Here is a 26684-nt window from a genome sequence, read left to right as displayed (position 1 = left end):
TTACTTTAGATTAATGCCCAGGAGTGAAATTGCTGGATTGTATAATAGTTTTATTTTTAAATTTTTTGAGGAACCTCCTTACTGTTTTCCAATGTGGCTGCACCAGTTTACATTCACACCATAAGTGCACAATGGTTCCCTGTTCTCCCCATCTTTGCCAAAACTTGTTATTTGCTGTCTTTTGATAATAGTCATTTGAAATGATCAAATGTCAAGTGGTTTTATTTGCATTTCCCTGATGATTAGTGATCTTGAGAAGCTTTTCATGCGCTGTTGGCCATCTGTATGTCTTCTTTGGAGAAATATCTACTCGGGTACTCTTTCTATTTTTTTAATTGGGTTTCTAGGAGGGGAGCTGATGGCTGACTTTTATGACTCCTTTGTATAGTTCTGATATTAATCACTTTTAGTATACATCATTTGCAAATATCTTCTCCTGTTCAGTAGACAGCCTTTTTGTATTGCTGATAATTTCCTTTGCTATGGAAAAGCTTTTTAGCTTTATGTAGTCCCATTTATTTTTTGCTTTTGTTTCCCTTGCAGGAGGAGACATATCCAAAAAATATATTGCTAAGATGAATATCAAAGAATGTACTGCCTATGATTTCATCTAGTAGTTTTATAGTTTCAGGTCTTACATCTAAGTCTGTAATCTGTTTTGAGTTTAGTTTCTTATGCACTGTGACAAAATAATCCAACTTCATTCTTCTACATATAGCTTTCCAGTTTACCAATGCCATTTGTTGAAGTAGCTGTCTTTTCTTCATTATACATCCTTGCTCCTTTTGTTGTAGAATTGACCATGTAAGTGTGGTGTATTTCTGGGCTCTCTATTCTGTTACATTAATCTATGTGCCTGTTTTTGTGTCTATACCATACTATTTTGATCACTGTAGTTGTGTAGTATAGTTTCAAATCAGCCAGTGTGATTACTCCAATTTTGTTCTTCTTTCTCAAGATTGCTTTCACTATTTAAGGTCTTTTGTGTTTCTATACAATTTTTAGAATTATTTGTGAACTCACACAGTTCTGTAAAAAATACCTTTAATATTTTGATAGGGATTGCACTGAATTCACAGATTGCCTTGGGTAATATTGTGATTTTTACAATATTAATTCTTCCAATATATGAGCATAGTATATCTATTTGTAAGAGTCCTTTTCAGTTTCTTTCATGAGTGACTAACAGTTTTCTGAGTACATGTCTTTTACCTCCATAGTAAGATTTATTTCTAGCTACTTTTCTTGGATGCAGTTGTAAATGGGATTGGAAAACAGGTTAAAATTTGTCATTTTTGTTGTCCTTTAAATCATCAAATTACTGTTTTTTATTAGTTGCTTAAAATATTTCTTCTCTCTAAGCCATCAATTCAAAATAAAATTAGATTCATTATTTTTATTTGGAATTGTTAGGGATTGTCTTTATTTTTATTTAAATTTGTTCATAAATATTTTTTAAAGTTACATAGTTTTAAAGTCAAATCTATGAAACAAGGCATATTTAGAAAAGTTTGTTTTCTCTTCTTTTCCTTGTCTTTGCTTATTTTACCCAATTTCTCTAAGAAAGAAAATACATATTTGCCCGTATTGAAACATACAGATGTATTTCCACTCAGATAAAAAGCAGTTTATTATATGCATTTTTCTATGTTTGACTTTTTTCACATACACTATATCCTGGGATCATTCCACATCAGATAAGAGATATATTTCTGTTTTTTGCAGATGCACACATTTCTATTATTTGAATTTACCATATACTATTCAATCAGTCCTCTCCTGGTGAACATTGAGGTTTATAGCTTTTCTATAAAAAATCTCCATTGAATGTGGATATGCAAATCAATTTATATTCAAATGTATCTGATATAATTGTCTAGAAATGAAATTTTGGGTCAAAGGGCAATTGCATGTAATTTTGTTAGTTTTTCCAAATTATCTTACACAGGTGTATCATTTTACAAACATATCTAATTGCATAAGGAAAGACTATACAGATTTATAGTTGAATACTAAATATAATCTAATGCCAACAGAAGCAAAGAATTATCTAAAATGTGAATTGCTTTTTTATTTAAGTTACTCTTTTGTTGATATCTATTTGTTTATATAATAGCTCTGTTTTGATGGAAGCTTTGTTACAAAATAATATTTGCCAAGTCTAATCCACTACAATTATACACTGCAAAATTATCAGTATTGAAACATATTCTCATTTGTAAAGGGCTATCATCTATGAAACCAGCTTACCTCCACGTGACTCACCTTTTCATCAGAAAGTTAACAAGAGTAGAAATTACACGTTTGTTCATTATCCATACCTCATAGTAGACATTAGTCCTTTTTCATCATAAGCCATAAGCTATACATTATGAAACCATCTCAGAAAGTCACTTTCTGACAAAAGAATAATTAAATTTTAAAAACATTATTTTAAATACTTAGATTTGCTTCTTAAGGGTTTCTTAGCATGGATTGATATTTTACTCCTCTGGCTTGAATCTGTTGAGTGATTTGTAATGAAATGACTGACAAAACCCAAAGTAATAGTTCTGAAAATCACTACTTCTCAATCTGCTTCTATTGATATAATGAGGGGAGAATTAATTTTAAAAGGTAGTGACTATTGATTACTTAATGGGAGAAGATACTGTGGAGAAGTGCTGAGGTGAGCCTATTCTGTGCCCCTCTGGACAACATGACCCATTATCCGGTGGTGGATAACACATTGTTACCTTCATTAATATTTAATAAGCAGGGCATAGACTGGTTATAGGCTACAAAAATGCCCTCAGCACAGGCTCCAATAGGCCATAAGAATGCTTCAAGTATATAAAAAAGTAACAGCTTTCCCTGTGTTCAGATTGTTTATAAGCAGAACAAGAACACACTCAATTCCCTTTTGCGATTTCTGGGCAATGATGGCCTGGCAGAAATGCCTACTAGGCAAGTTGAAGTTATTAATGCTCTCAGAAATCATTCTAGGTCCGTAAGCCCTGCATGAGAAGATTGTATTTTCCAGAGTAGTTTTCAATTTCAGTCCTTTTTCTCTACTCTTGCCACAAGCTGAAGGGCTTCTTCAGCAAGGGTAGCAAGTCAGCAAAAGGTGTTAATTGTGTCTAACACAGCCATCATCCTTGGGGGGGTGTTCTGTATCACAGTGTCTATCAAGCTCACCCCTTGTCACATGCCAGGATCTTTTTATTTCAACTCATTTAAAAGAGAAACAAGGAGTTTTAAAGATAGCTAGTAGGAAGATCTGAGAATAAGAGTGCTTGCAAGGACTAAGTACCTTTGAAGCCGTCTTGAACTAAAATGGTCTGTGACTTTTAAAGGACATACAAGGTTTTACAGATTACTGACTTCCATTTTTAACTTTTCTAATCATCAGGTTATTTTTCAGTACCATCATCCTATTTTGAAAATATTATAAGCTTGAAATGAAATAAAGTTCTTAAGATAGAACATACATAAATTCTGTAATGTCTGATATTCACCATCTCAAACAATATATAAAATTAAATAGTGAGAAAATATCCATTTTTGATTCCATGACTAAAGATTTTTGAAAAATGTCTTTAGAAGAATCATTCACTTTGCAGTAATCAGGAATTGCTTATAATTACCTGCCTAGAATGAGTTACATAAGAATAAAAATTTAGCTTTGTAGGCAAAAAGTATCCAAGAGAACAGGGCTTCTATTAACATATTGAGCTTTCTCTCAAAACCAGTGAATGAAATTGACCTAGAGGTCTCATTGTAATTCCATGTTAAATGTGGAAAAATTCAGTTTTACTCCCAACCTAAGAGTGTGCATACCTAAATGCTCTTTTCAATTTATTAGTAGGTCTGTGTATATGCTGCCTTCTCTTTCTGATATCTAGTACAGAGTTTCAAATTATCAAGGGTCAGCAATTGGAAATGCATTTGCATTAGTTTTTTGACAAATATGATCTTTATGAGGCACAATGGTGAATCTACTCAAATACTTGCTTTTGTTTTTTTGTTTTGTTGTTTTCCATTAGTTGCCTGGTTGTCTAGCAACACATGTCATTCTTAAAAGCAAAATTAACACTATAAGTCCAAAATAATTTAATAGATTTTCTACAAGGTGCTTAACACTATATCATAAACATAAAAGACATTTTATGAACTGTAAATATTAGAATGTTAATAACACACCATCAGCATCTTTAGATATTCCAGAAAGAAGAGTCTTTTTAATCCTGTATTCATAAGAGACTTGGGCTTATTAAGCCATAATCTAATATATTTAGCAGTTTTATCAATGAAAGTCACAAATCCTAAGTTTCTTTCGCTTTTTCTTTCCTATTTTACAGCGCAGCAGCAGTTTTGGGAACTTCGATCGTTTTCGGAATAATTCCACAGCAAAACCAGATGATTCGACTGGGGTTAGTATTCCATTTCATTTTTATGAGTGTTATACAAAGCATTATGAAAAATTATGAAGCCAATATAACTTTTGAAAATTACAGTAAGCAAAAGATATATACTTAAAAACCATAGCCTTGCATACATTTTTGTGACAAATGAACAATTATTTAGTACCTAGCACCATGCTGGGCATTAAGAGTAAAAAGCTATCTAAGAAACCTAACAGATGTTTGGGAAGGCAGAACATCAATTTAAGAAGAGAATTATGATTTAAAGTAACACATATGATCCCAAATTTTCTCAGCATTTTCACTATAAAACGACATACATGTTAAATTTTATGTACATTATAATTGTTTTAATTTAGGAAGCGATTAAATGGCTTAATTGGGAATTAGTTAAGAAGAGCATACATAGGCTGCTCATTTACACTTTCACACCTCTGTACACATTGAAATGGTGGTGACCATTCAACCATGAAATCAGTAGTGACCACTCCATGAGTGCGTTTGTGCTAAGTCACTTCAGTCGTGTCTAACTCTTTGTGACCCTATGGACTGTAGCCCACCAGGCTCCTCTGTCCATGAGATTCTCCAGGCAAGAATATTGGAGTGGATTGTCATTTCCTCCTCCAGAGGATCTTCCAGACCCAGGGATCTAACCCACGTCTCTTATGTCTCCTGCATTGCAGGTGGATTCTTTACCACTAGTACCACTTGGAAGCCCCATATACATTTACAAACCATGAACACCTTAAAATGTCGCTTAAGAAAAGCTTCCTAGAAGCTTATTGACATCATCATCACTATATTTAATTGAGCACTTACCAGGAAGTAAGCACAACATTAAGCACTTTACCTACCTGTAAATAGGAAATATTATTATTTTTATTTTATCATTGAAGAAATATGTTTGAATAAAATTACTTCTAAATCATACTTGTCATAAATGACAAAGGCAGAAAGCAACATCTTGTCCAAAGTTTACTATTCTGTTATACTATCTCATAAATCATGGGCCAACTGTGAAAACTGGTTAAAGAAGGTATGAAAGTGAAAGTGAAGTCTCTCAGTCGTGTCCGACTCTTTGCAACCCTGTGGACTGTAGCCTACCAGGCTCCTCGGTCCATGGGATTTTCCAAGCAAGAGTACTGGAGTGGGTTGCCATTTCCTTCTCCAGGGGATTTTCCCGACCCAGGGATAGAACCCAGGTCTCCCACATTGTAGGCAGACGCTTTACCATCTGAGCCACTAGGAGAGTCCCAAAGAAGGTTTAACAGCTAATAAAATAGCAGAGAGGAGGGATATACACTGAGAAAAGTGAAAGCATATATTTATCATTGAACCTGATTTATTTATTCATGTGGTAGAATTGTTTTAGATCAATAGGCTTTAGATATTATGCACATTGCATTATTATTTTTTACAAAGAATTTTATCATGTCTAATTTCTCAGAATATCTTTCAGATTCCTATATGTATCTATCTATGTTATCTTTAAATATGTTTATTTCAATAACAGATATTCTAGACAAAAGTAGAAAGAAAATGACATCTATTATTTCTTTATAAATACCTCCATTAGTGCATATAACTGCATATGTGTGCATACTATATACCTTCGTATATATATATTACATATATCCTATTTTATTCACCTATATATTTATATACCGGAGAAGGCAATGGCACCCCACTCCAGTACTCTTGCCTGGAAAAGCCCATGGACGGAGGAGCCTGGTAGGCTACAGTCCATGGGGTCGCTAAGAGTCGGACACGACTGAGCGACTTCACTTTCACTTTTCACTTTCATGCATTGGAGAAGGAAATGGCAACCAACTCCAGTGTTCTTGCCTGGAGAATCCCAGGGATGGGGGAGCCTGGTTGGCTGCCGTCTGTGGGGTCACACAGAGTCGGACACGACTAAAGCGAGTTAGCAGCAGCAGCATATTTATATATATATATATATAAACTTATGAATAAACCTTTATACCTACATGGACATAAATATATAAAATTGTATGTAGCTTTATGGTTTATCAACATTTACATAATTGTAAATAATACAATGCAAATAGTGAGAAACCCTACACAATTTTTACGAATAGTGAAAAGCCCTATACAACACGAATAGTGAGAACTCAAATGTATTTTTTTTACAAATAGCATACAGTGAGAAGACCTATATAATTTTTTTAGCATGAGGGATTTCCTGTTGATCTTTTTTTAAATCTTTATTTTATATTGAAGTGTAGTTGATTAACAATGTTGTGTCAGTTTCAGATGCAGAGCAAAGTGATTCAGTTATACATTAATATCTATTCTTTTTCAAATTATTTTCCTATTTAGATTGTTACAGAGCAGATTCCCTGTGCTATACAGTATGTCCTTTTTGGTTACTTATTTTAAATATAGAAGTGTGTTCATGTCAGCCCCAAACTCCCATATTGTATAAACCTTCAACTTTCTATAATCCTACATAGATATATTTACTGTTATTAAGTTTTTATTCTAGAGCTGACCTATAAAAGTTGCTCAGGCTCATTCAAACTTATTGATTAGTAATGGTGGCCTAGCAATTTGTGAGAGAATTTAGTGAACTTGATAACGCAGTTACATTTTTTAGCAAACCATCATTCACTCATTCAATAAATGTGTATTGAGCATCTACTCTATGACAGTATCTCCCTTAGGCACTCAGAAAGTACTGTTACAATACAGGTGAAAATAGTACTTCATGAAGCCTAGAGTCTAGGAGGAGACAGACTTTAAAACAACAACAACAACAACAAAAACCCCATAAATAAGTATCTAAATAAACTGAGATTCAGGCTATGAGAGAGAAAAGCACAGAAAAATATTGAAATTAAAAATATGTCAACATAGTCTCAAAGCTTCAGTAAATAATTATAGAAAAGCCTGAAATTAAAAATATTTATGGCATTTTTTTGAAACTTAGGCAATGGTAAGTTAATGCAGATGTAATAAACTATTTTCCTATTTTAGTTTATAACTTTACAATGAAGATAGAAAAAGTTTAAGTAAAGAGAAAAGAAAAGGCCTAACACTAAAATTTTTAAGTAGTTTCAAGTTATATTTTATTCAGCATTTTCAAATTAAGCAAAGAATCTTTGCCTTTATAACCTTGAATGTAGACATTAATAAAGTGCAATGAGGACTTAAATTGGCTGTCCATTCATATTTATCATAGGTAATTTGGGGTAAGACATGAAGTAAAACATAATATTTATTAATAATGACATTAACTATGTGGTTACACCTTCATATTACAATATTCAAGTTAACTAAAGAGACGTTTCCCATGATTTTTTATATTCAGGGAATGACTGGCCACTCACCTATTGGAGATGGTGGACAGTGCTAGACTAGATGACCTTCAAGGGTCCTTTCTTACAAATCTGGGATATTAAGTATATGTCACCCAAAAATGTCCTCCAAGGGGGAAAAAATGCCAAAATTCTACATAAGAAGTTCTATTTATTCAAAAGATATTGAGGGTCAGTTATGTTCTTGGAAATATTTAGATACTCAGGATGAATAGAACAGATGAAGTCTCTAGTCTCATGGAGCATATATCATAGTGGGAGATGCAGGCAGTAAAATATAAAGAACAAACAAATATATTATTGGATACTGTTAAGTGCTTAGAAGAAGAATAAATCATAGTAAACATACAGGGAGTGTGGGCATGTGTGGGCTATTTCAAATGGGGTGATCAGTTAGAAAATTTCTCTTCTATTACTTGCCATGTGAGTGGAAACCTGGATGAATCAAGGAAGACATTTGTGGATATCTGGTGGAAGCCAATGGCTGAATCAACTACGAACATTGGTAGGAATATGAGGAAACAGCAGAGGGACTAGCGTGGCAGTACTCAATTACAGTTGTTTCAAATGTTAGCATGTATCAAAGTCACTCATAGAGTTTGTTAAAACACAAATTGTCCCCAAGTGATTCTGTTGCTACTGGTCCTAGAACCAGATTTTTAGAATCATTCCTATAGTGAACAAGAAAAATCTGAGAAGTAGCAAAGGGTGAGATGGTTTGAATTCTTTACCTCATATACACTGTATATAATGTAATATATATATTATATTATGGGCTCCCTTGGTGGCTCAGTGGTAAAGAATCTGCCCGCCAATACAGGAGATGTGGATTCAATCCCTGGGTAGGAAGATCCCTTGGAGAAGGAAATGGCAAACCACTTCAGTATTCTTGCCTGGGAAACCCCAGGGACAGAGGAGCCTGGGAGACCACAGTCCATGGAGTACAAAAGAGTCAGACATGACCTAGTGACTAAATAACAACAATATTATATTGCAATATGTATTATCATAATTGCATTATATCACATTATGTTATGTTGTTATAGAGCCTTGTGAGCTGTGAACATTGTTTTATTCTGTTAGATGAGAAATCACTGGTTTAATAGAATTCTTAATAAGCAAAAATAGAAGCAGTCTAAATAGAAATTTGATTAGTATGTGGAATACATAAAGATCTCTGTTCTAATGGCTGGAACCAGTTCATAATTAATGTTACTTGAGAATGTTGGAAATGTACACGTATTCATCACCTGTAAGATGGAAAAACTGCAGTTTCTCTGTTGATTTAATTAACTCCAAAATTTAAAAAATAACCATGACCATTTCAATTTATAAGAAGCAAGAAGGTATGTTAGTGCCTGTTCAGCATGGATAGATGCTATAGCCTTTCTAAGGCCTCCAAAAAATATCTCTCATCTAAGTAGATATTGACTCATCATGCCTGGCACTTTTTTCTATTTTGTCCATCTCTTAAACAGGAAGGTCTAAAGTAATTCTACTATACAGCTATTAAAATATAGCTAAAATTATCTTTAATAATTTCAGATGTGAAGCTCATGTCTTTCGATAACACAAGTTTTACTTTCTGAGTCTGTAATACAAGTAACCAGACCTAGACAATTTTAAAAACATGCATTATTTTCAGATTGCTTGAAATTTTGAACACTGCTGCACAGAATGCACAGGAAGCCCACAAATTTGGAATCTTCTAACAATGTTTTCAGGTCAATGCTTTTCATTGCTTCATTATTTTGTCTTTTGTAAACAATTCTAACTAGGTACATGAAGGGGAACCCATAAATGAAAGTGGAGAACAAAACAAAACTTCACATAATGGAGGAAGTTTAGGTAAAAAAATGAGAGCTATTTCCTGGACAATGAAGAAAAAAGTGGGCAAAAAGTACATCAAAGCCCTTTGTGAAGAAAAGGTAAGTGTCCTCTGTTAATCGTTTGTATTTTTCTATTAATGTATTTCTTAAAATATGGAACAGGTTCTTCTAGATATAGAAGGACTTGGTAGCTTATGAAGGGCTTCAATGTACTTTTTTCCTCAATAATTTTGCCCAGAAGTTGGGTGGAAGACAGTATTATTGTTTACATTTTAATAGAGGAAACAAGAGGCTCAGAAAAATCCCACATGTAGTATGTGAGGAACATAGCTCATTTATGTTGAAACAAACAGTAATACTTCATTTCTTTTCATTACCAAATGATACTCTGTTTTACAGTTAGGCTTCATTTTATTAATCGTTTCATCAGTTGGTGAACATTTGGGTTGTTTCTACTTGGGGGCTATTTTAAATAATGCTGCCATGAATATCTTTGTTCAAGATTTTATGTGGAAAAATTTTTAATTTCTCTTGGTTACATGGTAACTCTGTCTGATACTTTGAGAAACTGGAAAAGTATCTCCTAAAGCAATTACATCATTTTATAGTCCCACTACCAGTGTACAAGAGTTCCAATTTCTCCACATGCTTGTCAACACTTGTTACTGTCTTTTTTATGTTAGCCTTTCATAATGGGCAGGAAGAGAATTGTCATTATACTTTGATTTGCACTTCCCTGATGGCTAATGATGTTGAGAAACTTTTCATGTGCTTATTGGCCATTTGCATATCTTCTTTTGAAAAATGTTTATTCAAATATTTTACCTGCTCTTTTAACTGGGTTGTCTTTTTATTGTTGACTTTTATGATTTTTAAAACAATATATTATGGATACAAATCCTTTATGAGATTTATGATTTGCAATATGGTATATTTTCTCCCATTCGTGGATTGTATTTTCACTTTCTTGATGGTATCATTTACAGCTCACATGATTATAATTTTGAGTAGTCCAATTTATTTTTCCTATCATCAGTTGTGCTTTTAGTGTTATATCTAAGAAACCATTGCTTGATCTAAGGTTATAAAGATTTACTCCTGTGTTTTCCTCTAAGAGTTTTATAGTTGTAGCTATTAAAATTTGGTGTATCATCCATTTATTTTTCTACATGGTGTGTGGAAGGAGTCCAACTTCATTCCTTTAAATGTGGGTATTGAGTTATCCCAACACTTCTTATTGAAAAGACAATTATTTCCCCATTGTATTGCCTTGGCATCTTTGTTGAAAAATCAACTGATCATAAGTATATGGATTTATTTATGGGCTCAGTTCTATTCCATTGATCTATATGTCTTATATCTAGTCTGTTTTTAACCCACTTCAACAGGATTTCTCTTCCCAGTACTCCATTAAAACAATAGTCACAATCAGTATTAACCTCTACGTTGCCAGATCGAATGGTCACCTTTCTTTCTTCTTACATACTTTTCAGCTGTGTCTGATGCAAGTGATGACTTCATTACATATGAAACATTCTCTTTTATGATTTCTTTGGGCATTCTTCTGGTTTTCCTTCTTTCTCATAGTTTCCTGTCTTGCCTATGCTTTCTTTTCTGTCCTTCTAAATATTGAGTCTTCCTGAGGCTTGTTCCCAGATGCTTTACTCAGTTTAGTCTCTCTTCTAAGTGATCTCATTTTGTCTCATGACTTTGTTTTTCTGCCGGAGTCCAGTTCCAGCAGCCAGGGAATCAGCCTGAAGGGATGAGTGGTGTTGGCGGAGAATGATACAGCCTCTCACTCAAAGTACTGGACTGCATGTTTTTTTAAGCATCAGGTTTTCTTTTATACTTTTACAAAAGCATTAGGTCAGAGGTTTGACATCTTCAGTTTCCCCTCACCCAGATTTACTGTCTCCATAAATCATCGTTGTCCTTCAAAGTTCCCTCTTAAGTGTCCTTGTGATTACATTGTAACTCATGTTTGTCTCTGAGCTGTATACCACATTCCTCAGTTTATTTCTTATCTTTCTAAATCCTGCTATCCCCTAGTAACTTAAGCTCACTATCTCCTAAAAAGGCTTCTAGCTATTAGTATCTCTAAAATTCCTAGTCTCTATAAGCTATAGTAAAATATGCCAACACTACAACATACCTTAAACTTTTAACTTTTAACTATTCTTAATTATTTCTAAACCCTAAACTCAGGAAACTTCTTTTGCCATAAACATTTCCCTCACAAGCAGGTCTCAATAACAATCTTTCCCATGGCCTCAAGCTGCGGCCTATGTGCTCATCCTGGAACATTCTTTGTAAAGGTCCTTGAACAAATGTAACTTTATGGATTATCTCCTGGGCATACCTGCAGAAGGCTTTGTGCTTTCTCATGCAAGAACAATAAGCACCTTAAAATTCATTCTTTCCAGCCAACTCAACCGAAGGAAGAAAAGGACAAATCAGAATCACAAGACCTAACTCCTTCATCCCGGGACCGTGCCTGCGGGATGAGGAGAGGGGGTTGGGGCCGTGCCTCCATTTTGTCAGTAATGCCTAACATGGCTCCCGGCATTTTTCACAATTACATCTCTGGCTATGATCTCTTTACTTAATCTGTTATACAACCAGTTGCTTATTTGATATTATCTCTTAGAAGCATAATAGATATCTAGAACTTGATATCCCTAAAACGGAATTACTGATTCTCTATACTGTACAAAGAGTTTGTTTCTTGTCCAGTCTTCCAAGTAAAAGCAAAACTGTACTAATGGTAGGTGTTGGAAAGAAAGGAAGGGGAGAAGAGAGAAAGGAGAAGGAAAGGAAAATAAGAAGAAAGCCTCTAGATCACTCAAAATTCATTCTTTCTCCCACTCTTCATAGCAATTCATCAGCATATCCTTTTATTTTTAGATATGTCCAAAGCATATCTAAAAACTCTTAACATCTCCATGTAAGTTATTCCTGCTTTAGATTAAGTAAACAACCTCTCTTGCCTAGATTACCTAATTGGTTTCCTTTCTTTCACTCTTTCCTCCATAAAAGCCATTCTCCACATAAAAGCCAGAAAAATATTTGAAAAGTCAAGTTCAGAACACATCATTCCCTTAGTGAAAATTTTACAGTACTCAAATGCATTCCCTTACTATGATATGTTCATTACAGTCTTCTGAGAAGTAGACCCCAAGAAAGGAATAGACACACCAAAGACTTACTGGAGAAAATGCACATGTAGGATAAAGAAGAGAAAGAAGAAATGAGCAAGAAAATCCTTTAGAACACAATGCAAGTCTGATTACTATGAAAGGAGACAAAGAAAGAAGGAGGATCATTCAAATGTCACACTTCAGCACTGTTTTAAGAAAGCTTTGGCCAGATTGACAGGAAGTCCTTGAACCCAAGGTTGCTTAGTTTAATGAAACCCAAGGTTTTCATTAAAGAAGCCCCACATTCTACCAGCATGGACTCAAATGGTAGCCCCACTGTTTAAGTCATTGGTACGTGGCTTCCTCACAAACACAGTGGTGAACACAGAGGGACAGTAGTTAGGGATGTCAGTAAAGAAGGGTCCCACAGCAAGAGATCTGAGTATCTGAAGGGTCCAACAGCAAGAGATTTGCATGGTCACTACAAGTGGCTTAAAAAGTTCCCCCCAATCTGGCTCCAGTCTACTTCTCTGAGCTCATACCCTAATACTCTCCTTGCTCTCACTCAGCTCCAGCTATACTGGCCTTGTTGTTTTCCTCTGCATGTGTGCATGTCCAGTTGCTTGAGTCATGTCTCACTCTGCAACCCCGTGGACTGTAGCCCACCTGGCTCCTTCATCCATGGGGTTTTCCAGGCAAGAATACTGGAATGGATTGCCATTTCCTCCTCCAGAGGATCTTCCTGACCAGGAGATGAAACTGTCTGCCTGCACCTCCTGCTTTGCAGGTGGATTCTTCACCTACTGAGCCACCTGGGAAACCCTTTACTCTGCATAACTTAAGTTAATTCTTTGTTTAGCTATTTTGGTACTGCTATTTCTTTTGAGTGGAGTACTATCTCCAAATCTTCATGTAAGTCACATCGTCTTATCATTCAGGTCAATAATGCAGACTCTATTACCATTTGGAGGAGGTCTTTGGTGGTCCCTCTAAATTAGTCAACCTTCCTTCAAACCTAATCTGAATAGCTAAACCTCTCACTTCATCCAGTTTTATTTCCTTCATAGCACTTATTCTCTGAAATTGTCTTGTTCATTTTGTTTACACAAACCTCCCCAAAGAGTACACATGCACACACATGCATGCACACACACAGACACACACACACACACACAGTCTAAGAATGTACCTAAAATGTGCCTTATTAAAGGTAGGACCCTGAATCTTGTTTACCATGGTATCCTCAGTTCCCCCAAACAATGCCAGGTACTTAGAAGATGTTCTACAGGCGTGTACTGAATGATTGAACAAATGAATAAAGGAATGGATAAAAGCAAAGAATCAAACTAAGCACATATCATGTTTATTCTGAAGTTTTATCAATGTTTAGAAATGCTAAAAAAACGAGGAATATTGAATTATATTCTGATGAGTATTAAGAAATTCATAGGTTTTGTTGAAACTATCTAAATATGGAAAGCATTTGAGATGTTTTCAAGCAGATGTAATTTCTTTTGAAATTGTCTGTCTTTCCTAATTTTATGCAAGATTTGCTTTTCACTTGACTAGGTGGCAAGCACCGTATGAGATTTGTAAAGCTTCTTAGATAAGCTTTGCTTTAGAATTGCAAAGTGTGCATGTTTTATTCATATCTAGTGATCTGGTAGGGTGCAAATAACTGACACAAAGCAACTATGCAGAGTTTAAACTTGTAATATCAGATCTCAAAGGATTAGTAATGGTGGTAAACAGATGATAAGGAGAACATGAAGAAATAAAAGTGCTTTAACAGATAAAGCACAAATGTTAATAAACCTAACATTTCTGATTAAATAGCCTTAGTATGATATTCATTCTAATTACAAAAATAAACTGGATAATTTCAGTTAAGTTCCACATTGTGGACTGCTTCAGCTAAAGAATTTTTCCAAGAATACCAAAAAACGTTTTGCTAGAAATTGAGCTAAGGATTAATGACACTCATATTTTATGCTGATGTATTCCTAAGTACTTTATTGCTAAAGTATTGTCTTGTTTGTTAAATCAATGCATACAGTGAAAATCTCCAAGGAAATCGGTTCTTTGCACTTAACTTCTGATATGATTTTCTGAAGGATGAGGAAGATGGAGAGGATACCCTCCCATACCGGAACAGTGACCCCACACTTGGAACCCACATTGAGAAGAGCTCCCTCAAAACCAGTGACTCCTTGGACAGTCTCTACAGTGGGCAGAGCTCATCAAGTAAGGCTATAGAATAAGTGACAAGATGGGATATCTGGGTTGAGTTAACTAAAAACAATGAATTTATTTCTCTTAGGCTTGTCAAAATAGCAACAAGCTTCCAGCTACTTGATTAGCATGTTGAATCTATGGAATTGCTATTATTTAAAATAATACATAGTATATTAGAATTATGGAATATTTTGAAAAATTTAGCACTGTGGTCAGCAGGGCTCTTGGGATAGGCCTTAAAAAGATCACATTGGGTAATTAAATCTGAATCCTATAATAAAGTTTGCTGGAGAGAACTAGCATTATTTTGAATCCAGATTTTTTAAAAGAATTGAAATATTCAGAAAACTAAAATCCTGTTCTCTGCTTTTTTCCCTTCCCTTTCTCCATCCCCCACTTACTCCTTCCTTTCCTTTTCTCTTCCTTCCTTTCTCCCTTCTGTCTTCCTACCTCTCTGTCTTTCCCTTTCTTTCTTTTTCTTTCATTTTTTTCCATTTTTTATTTATTTCTTCCCCATCTTCCCCCCTCACTGTTTCCTTCCTTTCATTTTTTTGTCTGGAATATTCTGAAAAGAGCAGGACATTTGCATCAATTCTAACGTTTACTTTCTAGGTCTCCATCAAGCATCAGTGAGTAAAAAGTGAGGTGGTATGTAAATACTAAATAGTAGGAATATCACCAGTTAGGTAGGGCTTCCCAGGTGGTGCTAGTGGTAAAGAACCCACCTGCCAATGCAGGAGACATAAGAGACGCAGGTTTGATCCCTGGTTGGGAAGATCCCCCTGGAGGAGGAAATGGCAACCCATTCCAGTATTCTTACCTGGAGAATCCCATGGGAAACCCAGAGGGGCCTGGCGGGCTATAGTTCATAGGGTTCCTAAGAGTCAGACACAAATGAGAGACTGAGCACACATCGGTTAGGTGACAAAAGGAATTAGCATGTGTTCAGTAAGAATTTTCTAAAAAAATATCATTTCTAACAAAGAAGTCACTTAAGCTTCAGTCATATGTCCTGCTACAATATTTTAATGAAACCTCTGGTACTACAGGATGCCTTATAAATTTTTTATATGTACCCTGTTTTATATCTTTTGAATCTTTTCAGGGCTTTTAAATGGTTTTTTGCAAATTTTATTTTCCATTCCATTCTAAATCAGCTGCTTCTGTTACTTGAAGATGGATCACAAAGACCAGATGTTGAAAATATCCTGAGTTTTATTCCTGCTTTCCTACCGGCTGTAGAATAGTTATTTTGTGAAGTAAAAGCTAATACAGAAACATTTGAGGGGTATATTTTGCATGTGTGAAATTCAGATTTCATTAGTATTCATTTCTGCTAGAAGTTTTAAAATTCAAAATTGTGATCCCAAAAGTGGGTAGAATTTTATTAACTTGAATATACCATGAAAAGCCAGGGACTGAAGTGGTCATGGAAGAGAGGATAAGGGAAATGGGAGTCCACTTAGCCATTATCAAACATAGCTTAATATCTGGACTAGATGCAACTCACCTTTTTTTTTTTTTTTACAACAGTCCATATAAAAAATGAGGGCTTCCCTAGTGGCTCAGACAGTAAAGAATCTGCCTGCAATGCGGGGACCTGGGTTCAATCCCTGAGTTGGAAATATCCCCTGGGGGAGGGAATGGCAATCCATTCCAGTATTCTTGCTTGGAGAATTCCATGGATAGAGGAGCTTGGCAGGCTACAGTCCATGGGGTTGCAAAGAGTCAGACACGACTGAGAGACTTTCATTATATAAAAAATGAAGCATCCCTAAGGATCTTTATCTTATTTCTACACTTATTTGAATGAACGGTAGAGATACTGGGCCTGCTCCCTCATGAAACAGAGCACCAAAGGACCACACTAAAGGAGAAAGAGAGGTGACAACTGAGAGTGGTAGGGAGACTCAGAATAACCACCCCTGTGAACCATTCTTGCCCCTAGGCAGCAAAAATGGAATCTCTTTTTTTTTTGCCCCCCTTGAGGTTCAAAATCAGAAGGGAAGAGGACCAGAGAACAAGGCTTTGGAGCAGTTCTAAAAGCCAGTTTAAAACAGTTTTGAACCATTTAGGAGTACAGACATTGTAACACACTTCCTCTTTCCCTGTCATTCACACTAAAAGCAAAAATGCTACCTTTTATACATAGAGGTATTGTCTCAGAATGGCTTTTGGTACACAGTAGAAAGTCTGAAACACCATTTTTGCTACATCATAGTAAGTTGTAGGAAAACTTGTGGTCTTATGCTTTGACCATTCCTCATCAATAGCACACAAAAATCAAACTGTTGTTATAGGTTTCTGTCTTTGTTTATATGTACAGAGTTCATTATCTGCCTTGTACAGGGCATTAAGGCTATATACTTCCTGCCTCTTCAGCAAGTAGCTAATGCTCAAAGCACTGTGCTACTGGATCAGATCACAGCAGCTGAAGTAAGAGAGTGCTTGAATTGGTGGTTGAGGAAAGAAGGATCAGGTTGACTGAATAAAGATCAGAAATGGCTCAGAGGACAGAAGTCACTGATGGAGAAGGACTGGGAGGAAGAATCAGCAATCAGTCACTTAGAACCCCCGCAGGAGGCTGGCATCCAATTGTTCAACATTGTTTCTTCTTAGTTATATCCAGGTGATGGTTCAGAATGTTATGAACCTTCAATGAGTACTGTTAATGTCTGCTTTGCTTTCATCAGGTGGAATAACAAGCTGTTCAGATGGTACAAGTAACCGGGACAGCTTTCGACTCGATGATGATGGCCCCTACTCTGGACCATTTTGTGGCCGTGCCCGAGTACATACTGATTTCACACCAAGCCCCTATGACACTGATTCCCTCAAGATCAAGGTGTGTACATTCTGTATGGTTTGTCTAGGGCTGGGTGTATGATCTCTCTCAGGAAGTACAAGTATGGGGAACTAGGAGTGAGTATATCTTCCCAACAGGAGAACTGAGGACTGGTTTACTGTGGCAGGAATTCACACAACACATGAGAGGTATGGTAGAGTGATCAGTCTTTTGAGGCTATTCACAAAAGTTGTGTTTTGTAGATAATGCAGAATCATAGCTTTTTTAAAATTAATTTATTTTTTATTGAAGGATAAGTGCTTTATAGAACACTTGATGACATAAATCAAAGCAAGATCCTTTATGACCCACCTCCTAGAATCATAGCCTTTTAAGGGAGAAGGAACTGTCTACATTTTTTCTGACTACCAAAAGCCTCACAAGTTACTAGAAGTGCCTAGTTGTACTTGATACTTGTTGGAGTAAAAATAATAAACCAGAAAATGGAAATATCAGGCAAGAGTCCAGGAGAGCAAATGCCTTAGGAACCAGAGTTGATCAGGCAATTTCAATACTTAAGTCAATACTTGCAAATGCCACGAGTAACCTGACAATTTTCTCTCAATGACATTTCCTCCTGAGTTCTCTTTTCTTCACTGTTGCCTTCTACATTCATTTTCTTTTGCTGTAAGGGCTTCAAACAACACAAATGTATTATTATTTCACAGTTCTGTAGATCTTCCATGTGGGCTCAATTGGGTGGTCTTTTTAAGGTCTCACTGGGCTGAAATCAGGGGGTCAGCTGAGGCTGTGATCTTATCTGAGACTCAGGGTCCTTTTTCAAGCTCACTAGTTGTTGGCATAATTCAGTTCCTTTTGGTTGTAGCACTGAGTTTTCTGCTTTCCTACTGGATATTAACTGGGAGCCATTCTCAGTCTCCTGAGGTTACCAGCCATGATTTTCTTTAACATGGCAGTTCACTCCTTCAAGAACTATAGCAGAAAAGCTCACTCATGCTTCATATCTCTTTATCTTAAGAGGTCCTACCTGATTAAGTCAGAAATATCCAGATAACTTCTTTTTAATTCCAAAATTAGTAAATTTGGGGTATTAATTACATCTGCATAGCCCCTCCTGTCGTATAACGTAATTACAGGTTTGAAATTTATCATGTTCATACTTTTGTTTATACTCAAAGGGAGGAGGCATTACAATAGTACAAACAGAAGAAGATTTAGTGGTAAAATACTTTATAGATGTTAGATTATTCATTTTAGTAACACAAAGTCACTATAGCTAAAGGGTAGAAATTATTAATTTTCTATACTGTCAATACCAAACCAATGTTAACCATAAATATTATAAGCTATAAAGTGTTAATATTATTATTGAACATTCAAGGCACTCAGCTCTTCTCTTTATCCCTTTTAAGATATCAAATCAGAATAAGCTCAGCTGGAGAATGAGGAAAATACTACTTTCCACAGTTAGCTCCTTACTTGTTTCTATGAAATGATTTGAAGTCTAAGTTCAAGTCTTGGGGAAAGGAGGATTACAGCCGAGTAACCATTGTTGAGGGAGGGCAGCAGAAAGGAATACATTGAAAACATTTTGATTCAGGATAGATTTCATCTTTCCCTACAATTCCATGCCAGTGCACTACCCCTAGTGCTGCTTAAGGCGACGTTTGTGGAGCTCTTGTTGGACACAATAAGAATCCCACAGACACCACTGGATATTGAATACTATTGTCCCCACCCAGGGTCTTATCCGAAATGAAGTTGGAGTTTTGCCTGTAGCCTGTGGGCTTACCTGTAGTGTATTTTTACAAGTTTAAAGGATAATAAGAAGGGTGCAGCACAGGACTACCATACTTTGAGACAACCCCCTAGAGCTTCTAGGGATTTTCTAGGTCTGCTTAACTGATGTCATCTAGCCTAGGATTTGATTCCCTGTAGTTAATGGCAGGAAAAACTATATGAGCAGCTCATAGGATCAGAAGGTCAAATTGTCAATCAAGTGGAAAGATCAGATCTTTTAATCACGTTGGATTCTACTTTTACAAATACAATTTGTGTATTAGATGGAAGAATGCACATTCAAGAGCAGCAGAAAAAATATTTTTAGTAGCAGATTTAATGCTTTGTTTGAGGGTAGACCTCTAAAATGGCAAAAATGTCAGAATCTATAATGTAATCTCTAAGGTAGACAGCTTAAAGGAGTAATTATGACTCTTAAATGTAGACACTGTATTTACATAGAAATCAACTCTCTTTACCAAAAAAAATACCCCTGTGAACTTTTTTACTCTTAACAATTACTCTTGCAGTCTTAGTCTTAGAGGTGAATAAAGAGACAGACCAATTATTCTGTCAGTCCCAATGCATTTCATTCATATTTTATACTATTGCTGTGAAACTCAATCTAAGTATTAATTAAATAACTACTACTTGATTAAGTATTAATTAATCTAGAATAAATAGCATAATTTATCCTTAGTACATATATAATTTTGTTACCTATTTTATATGTACAAAGTTCCAAACATTTTCATTATTTTTAGATGGATGCAATATTTTAGGTAGATTCTTTTCACAAAGTATATGAATTTTTCTGGTGAACTAGAATCACAGACAGAGCCATAGACATCTCTCTCTTTCCCTTCCCAACTTGGGCTCCCCTCCAGGGATGATGCTACATGTGTATTGTTTTGACAGGATAAATAAAAAGAGCATCATTTTTTAATTCAAACAACTTAGGCTTGAGTTCTGGTGCTGCCGCTAACTTGCTGTGAGTTCTTGAGAAATTAATGCTTGCATTTCTCTTTCTATAATATTTAGAGTAATAGTAATAATTATACCTAGCATATAGGTTGAAGAGGTGTATTATCGACATAAAGTAGCTTAATGTGTGCAAAATCTTTTGTAAACTACAGGATGCTCTACAAATGTAAGCTGATAAATTGATATGATCCCAAAAACATAAACACATCATCAAATACATTTAGGAGTTTTTCTTCAATCATGTTGGAGTTTTCTTCAACATTACTAGCAAATAGCTTCCTTAAACTTTCAAAAGCAATTTCCTCTTAGATTTACTTCTAACTCTAAACCTCTGTAATGGAATGCCTTCATTCTAATTTTCAATGATTCCAGTTTTTTTTTTTTTCCTACCAACTGCCATAGCATCAGAGTTCTCTGAAATCTAACTTATATTTCTTTGTCTTTAGAAAGGAGATATCATAGACATTATCTGCAAAACGCCAATGGGGATGTGGACAGGAATGTTGAACAATAAGGTGGGAACCTTCAAATTCATTTATGTGGATGTCATATCAGAAGAAGAAGCAGCCCCCAAGAAAATGAAGACACAAAGAAGGAGTGGAATGGAAAAGCCTGAGACTCTGCAGGAGTTCTTAGAGAGGATTCACCTTCAGGTTAGCAAACCCATGGCCTGTTTGATTTTGATGGCATACTGATGGAATAATTGAGAAGAATGGATCAGTGTTTGTATTGCTAAAAAAAATACATGACTTACAGCAAGGGAAAATCTGTTTTCCAAGGACAGCTCTTATTTACCCATAACTACTGCTTTATGCATGGACAGGTTTTGATATAACATCACTTGGACTAAATTCTAATGATATTTAGCAGTCACAGTAGAGATTGGACTTCCCCAATGGCTCAGCTTGTAAATAATCCGCCTGCAATGCAGGAGACACTATAAGACACAGGAGATTCCTGTTTGATCCCTGGGTTGGGAAGATCTGTAGAAGGAATGGCAACCCACTCCAGTACTCTTGCCTGAAAAACCCCACGGACAGAGAAGCCTGGCAGGTTATAGTCCAAAGGATCGTGAAGAGTCGAACATGACCGAGCAACTAAACATGCATGTAGCACTTAGAGATTAGAACAAGAAAGTGCAGTGCAAAGTGAAATACACTTGGCAGAATAAAAGACCCAGAGAAAACATGGTAATGAAAATCATAAAGAGAATATAAAGAGTGAAAGTAAAAATTCAAAGAATTGAAAGGATGAATGACAAGAAATTTGTATTTCCTATAGAGCAGAGATCAAAAGCAACTCAACAGAAGGTAACCAGATCTGTTTTTAAAGTAATTTGTTAAAAAACAATGATCTTTAAGCCCCTGTAATGATTGTGTTAGAGAAACTGTTGTCTATATTTATAATCCAGTTATTTTCTTGTTATATTAGAGAAATTTTTATGAAGTATCTCTATGTTGTTAAATGGCTGCTACTGCTGCTGCTAAGTCGCTTCAGTCGTGTCCGACTCTGTGCGACCCCATGGACTGCAGCCTACCTGGCTCCTCCGTCCATGGGATTTTCCAGGCAAGAGTACTGGAGTGGGTTGCCATTGCCTAGCCTCACTAAATTTACTGTTTTGCAATCTGCTTCTAAAACTAACACAGCAGTATTTTTGATAGTTTTCAAAATTCATCATCAAGAAAATAACCAATTATTCTTTCCTTAACTGTTTTTCCTGAGTTACCTAGTTGTATTCCTATCTGTAGACACACTACATAGACATTTCAATATTACTGTTCATGCCCTCCAAATGGTATACTCCTTGGAGGAGGAACATGTTTAAATTCTGCTTCAGCTACTTGTTTTTTCTGTGACCTATGAAAACATCAAGGTCTGAGGAAGTGAAACTTATTCAAGAACTCTCAGTTAGTTACATCAGATTGGGATTTTTTTTTTTTCTGTTCTGATTCTGTGCTCCTTCTAGGATACATTATTTTAAAAAAGAATTGCTACTCTTTCTTTCTTTTTTCTAAATAAATAAAGGGCTAGTAAAAAGTTCTTTCTGATTACTTAAAATTTTATATCTTCTTATTCAATTTTAGTAACTAAAATAAGGATAATGGAATTATGATCAAGTAAAATGGGAGGAATATTTGAGGAAGTTGAAAAACATTTAAATGCACTTTGCATTTTTATTCTGTTACAGAGAACAGAGGTTACATAAATAACATACAGACTTTGAAATCAGAAGCCTATGAATTTTAAACTAATATATATTAATGCAAATGATGGACAAAATATACATGCTAAGAAAAGGAAACAATACTTTTCCCAACCACAGTGTTCTAATGCTTAATAAAAGCTTTTAATTAAATAGAAATTCTGGAATGCCCTAGGTTTATAAAATACCTTTCAACCAAAATGTTAGGTATACTTATATAAATTGTATGTGTTTCAAACTCCTTTTTTGACCTGCCCCAAGAAGTTAATGTGGGTAGATAATTTTGTGATCAAGCAAACAGGAAGAGATACAGATCCAGAAATATTATTATAATATACTCTATGAGAGGCATTTTATTGATAGACTTAAAAAAACACTAGCTTTGTCAATTTTGCTATTTGAGAAGTGAAAATGTGCCAGATGGGATGAGTGATCCAGCTATTTAACTGATCCATGATTTAGCATTGCATTGCTTAAGGTAATCATTTCTTTTTTACATTTGTCCTTCCAGAAGGTGGGAAATGTACAACATGTTTTTAAAGGTCCTGCGTTCATCTGTAGAAAACTAGTACAAATAAAATAAAATTAAGCAAAAGTTCTGTTGGCTCCTTTTGGTTCCAATGCATTGTTTCCATGCATTTCTACACTTTCTAAAATCTAAAAATAACTAAAAGTAAAATGTTTGCATCTGAGTAGTTTATATTGTACAAAGTTTTTTCTTCCCCACAGGAATATACTTCAACACTTTTGCTCAATGGTTACGAGACCCTAGAAGATTTAAAGGATATAAAAGAGAGTCATCTCATTGAATTAAACATTAAAAACCCAGAAGACAGGATGAGGTTACTATCAGCTGCTGAAAATCTCCTTGATGAAGAAAGTAAGTATGCGTAGCTACTCTTCTCTCTCACTGAGAATGAAAGGTTAATGTAAATAGTAAAATCATTAGAAACAAATTCCCAGTTTTATTTACTGAGAATCACATAAAGCATTCTTTCCAATAAAAAAAGTATTTTCTTATACATTTGGAAACAACAACTCTGGTCAAATCTATAATTAGAAAGGGGACCTTTTTTTTTTTTTTTTTTTTGCTGTTACTGGATCCAGAAAATGAAAGGGCCTTACTGGGTACTTCATTTAGATTCTGCAGAGCTATTAATTTACGCACAAGAGGATGTCCGCACTCCCTAAGACTGGGGGGGTCAGAGACAAATATTTAATGACAGCATGAGCCATTAGTGAGAACTGTCATATGCAACTTTTGTAGAACCATACAGAGCATGGCTCTGAGCTAATGAGCCTTCGCACCACACAAGAAAATTCATTTCATTACCATATAGTCACATCTTGTACGTGTTTATAGTATTCTTTCAAAATGCTATAATAGCTTGCAAAAATATTCAGCACTTACTTGTATTATCTGAGGTGGTTCTCTGTATTTGTAAGTATAAACTAAAGATGGAGTAACACATGCAGATTCACTTGAATATTGGCCACACCAACTGGGTTTATAAAGATAGGCTAGCCTTTGTTTTCACAATTGCCTGATCTGACCATTATTTTTACCAAATCTGACTGGGCTCCCTAAACCCTGAGCTCAGGGAGTGCCAAACTCTGTCAGTATTTCATTAGTAAAAAAAGGGGGACGGTATCTAATTCTGAAGATGAAAAAGAACTTATATCCCCTAATCCAACCTTCTCTTTCCAAAGTAATATTAATAATAACCATTAGTTATTCTTTTGAACATGTTCTCTAAAACTTTGAGCCAGGGTCTTTATACTTACTATCTTCTTTAAAGCTGTCTACAACTCTCTGAGTTGTTATCCCCATTTTTATAATGAGAAATGAGAAGATAAGAAACTTGTCCAAGCTTACGCACCTGGCGAATTAGGAAGCTAGGGCCAATGTTTGTGATGTTAGACTTTCTTACACTGCAAGTAATAGCCCAGATTGAGAGTCAGGAGAAAAGTTCTACATAGGACCCAGGCCTCCTGATGGTCCCGTTGTGAGCTTTCCTATATTCTCCATCATATGTCTTACGAAATGGCAGTGTTGAACTGCACATATTTATTATACATGGGCCTTTTGTCTAGCAAGAATCAATTTACTTTATAGAAACCGTACCTTATTGAATCCTTACTTGCTGTCTTGAGCTCACAAAGGTCCTCATCCTTTTCAAGGAGTTTTCACATGCACCACTACTTTGACACCCACAGAACTGATTTCATCCTTTAGGCTTAGGAGTTTGCATGCCTTCTTTGAAGTTGTGGTGGCTAGGAGATGCAGAAGAGAAAGGAATCAGGTCACAGAGGCAAACAAAGGTCAGACTTAAGAAAGTAACCTATTTACAAGCCAAAACAAAACTGATCAGTGTAAACTGGTCTAGGAATATCTTCCAAGTAAATGAAGCAGTTCCTTTCACATCTCATCATTTCAAAACATGGATCCTCACTATGCAATATTATACTAAGAAATGGATTCTGTCTTGAAAGTGATGATTTTCAGTATCATTATCAGTATTCTCCCAGATAAGCTGATACTGAAATGGAGGAAAAATAGTATGTTTTGAACACTTGTAAATAATTGCTTTTCTTCTACAATAACATCCATGTAGCTATTTTGCCCATTTTATAGATGAGAAAATATTTCAGAGATGAATTTCAAAGAGGCCAAACAGCTAGATTAGTAGTAGAGTTTGAGTTTTAATTAAAAGCAGTCTACTACAAAAAACCAAGTTCTTAAAAAATAAATAATTAAAAAAAAAAACAAGTTCTTTCTTCCACACATGCAAACCAGTAAATATGAATAGAACAATGACTATTTGAAAATGGAAGCTTTCTACTGTTTTGTTACTTCCCCAAGAACTTCAGTTCAGTTGTCCATTTCCGAAAGTGGAAGTTAATATTTAAGTGAGGATGGAAGTTTTGTAACAGCATGACATCCTTAAAGGTTCAAAGGCTTGAACCGACATTGAAACAGGATTTGTGAATGGAATGGGCCAGAGAGGCTTTGTAAGTAAACAGGGCTTTAAGTCATGAAAGTGCGCTCAGCAGAGACCCACAGAGGGACAATCAGTCCAGTCCAAAGGCCTGGGCCACTTAAGGTATCCACTTAATTTCTTTATTCTTCCTTCCACATCACCCATCTACTTTCTCTGTTAACAAAAGTACGACAATTTATAGATGATATCATCTTAGAGCTAGATATAATTTTAAAAACCATCTGACTCAAATTCTGCCTTTACAAGATGAGGAAACTAGAACTAGAGTAGCCTTCTCAAGGTCGCATATCTGGAACGCAGTCTCCTAAACCCATCAGAAACACATCCTGCTATGCCCTGGTCTCTGAAAACAAAAGACAAATCTCTCCAAACTATGATGTGACTTTCAATGTTTGATATAAAAAGCATAAATATTCCCTGAATTATTTCTCTTTAGAAAACAGTACTTGAAGGTCACTAGAGGTTGACTGTTTAATAATATCCAGTAATGTACAAACATACCCATACAGAGACAAATTCTAGAAGATGAAAAATGGAAAAAAATGCAGATCCAACCAGTGTTTGTTCTCAACACACAACCCTGAGACTTTTCCTCTTTTAATCTTACGGTCTAAAGTAGTATTAGAATATACATGTCAAAAAGATGCATATTGCATGTTAGGCTATTCTGACTGAAAGCTATTTATCTTATATGAAACTGCTTTGCTCAAGAAATAAAGAAGAATGACTTCTATTTGTTGATAAGATGGTGAGTTCTGATGATTCGGCACCATGCTACTGCGTGCTTATTTTTATCTATTCTCTACTCTGTGAATCATATCTTCTACAACCATGCTAAAGATTAAATGCACAACCTTCACATATCTTGAATGATAAAGACCTTGAATATATGGTTGTTTAAAAATGAGACATTATTAAAAACAAATGCATGTCACAGTCATAGGTTTAAAATAGCTTTTTTTTGTTAT

General features: G+C 35.3%; 1 protein-coding gene and 2 long non-coding RNA genes across 7 annotated transcripts in view; 1 reads left to right on the top strand and 2 right to left on the bottom strand.

Annotated features, from left to right (window-relative positions):
• Nucleotides 1–26684, top strand: part of SAMSN1 (SAM domain, SH3 domain and nuclear localization signals 1) — a 93199-nt gene that overhangs the window by 57500 nt on the left and 9015 nt on the right. For all 3 annotated transcript variants that reach the window (XM_081552917.1, XM_081552907.1, XM_081552911.1), the window contains exons 2-7: nt 4341–4412; nt 9520–9669; nt 14822–14951; nt 17636–17787; nt 20958–21164; nt 23444–23594. In XM_081552917.1, coding sequence (XP_081409043.1) covers nt 4341–4412; nt 9520–9669; nt 14822–14951; nt 17636–17787; nt 20958–21164; nt 23444–23594 — 862 coding nt within the window. The remainder of the gene's footprint in view (nt 1–4340; nt 4413–9519; nt 9670–14821; nt 14952–17635; nt 17788–20957; nt 21165–23443; nt 23595–26684) is intronic.
• LOC145531178 (uncharacterized) lies at nt 16032–21711 on the bottom strand. The gene is made up of 2 exons (XR_014072254.1): nt 21526–21711; nt 16032–16606 (listed from the first exon to the last, which is right to left on the bottom strand). It is a non-coding gene; the product is annotated as an uncharacterized LOC145531178 (long non-coding RNA).
• The window catches only part of LOC145531162 (uncharacterized), a 112148-nt gene continuing 109276 nt past the window's right edge, over nt 23813–26684 (bottom strand). For all 3 annotated transcript variants that reach the window (XR_014072243.1, XR_014072245.1, XR_014072244.1), the window contains one exon: nt 23813–24988. This is a non-coding gene — a long non-coding RNA (uncharacterized LOC145531162). The remainder of the gene's footprint in view (nt 24989–26684) is intronic.

This window comes from Giraffa tippelskirchi, chromosome 2 (assembly GCF_054371585.1).
Source record: "Giraffa tippelskirchi isolate mGirTip1 chromosome 2, T2T-mGirTip1v1.2.pri, whole genome shotgun sequence".
Classification (NCBI taxonomy): Eukaryota; Metazoa; Chordata; class Mammalia; order Artiodactyla; family Giraffidae; genus Giraffa; species Giraffa tippelskirchi.
This window is presented reverse-complemented; position numbering and strand designations above follow the sequence as displayed.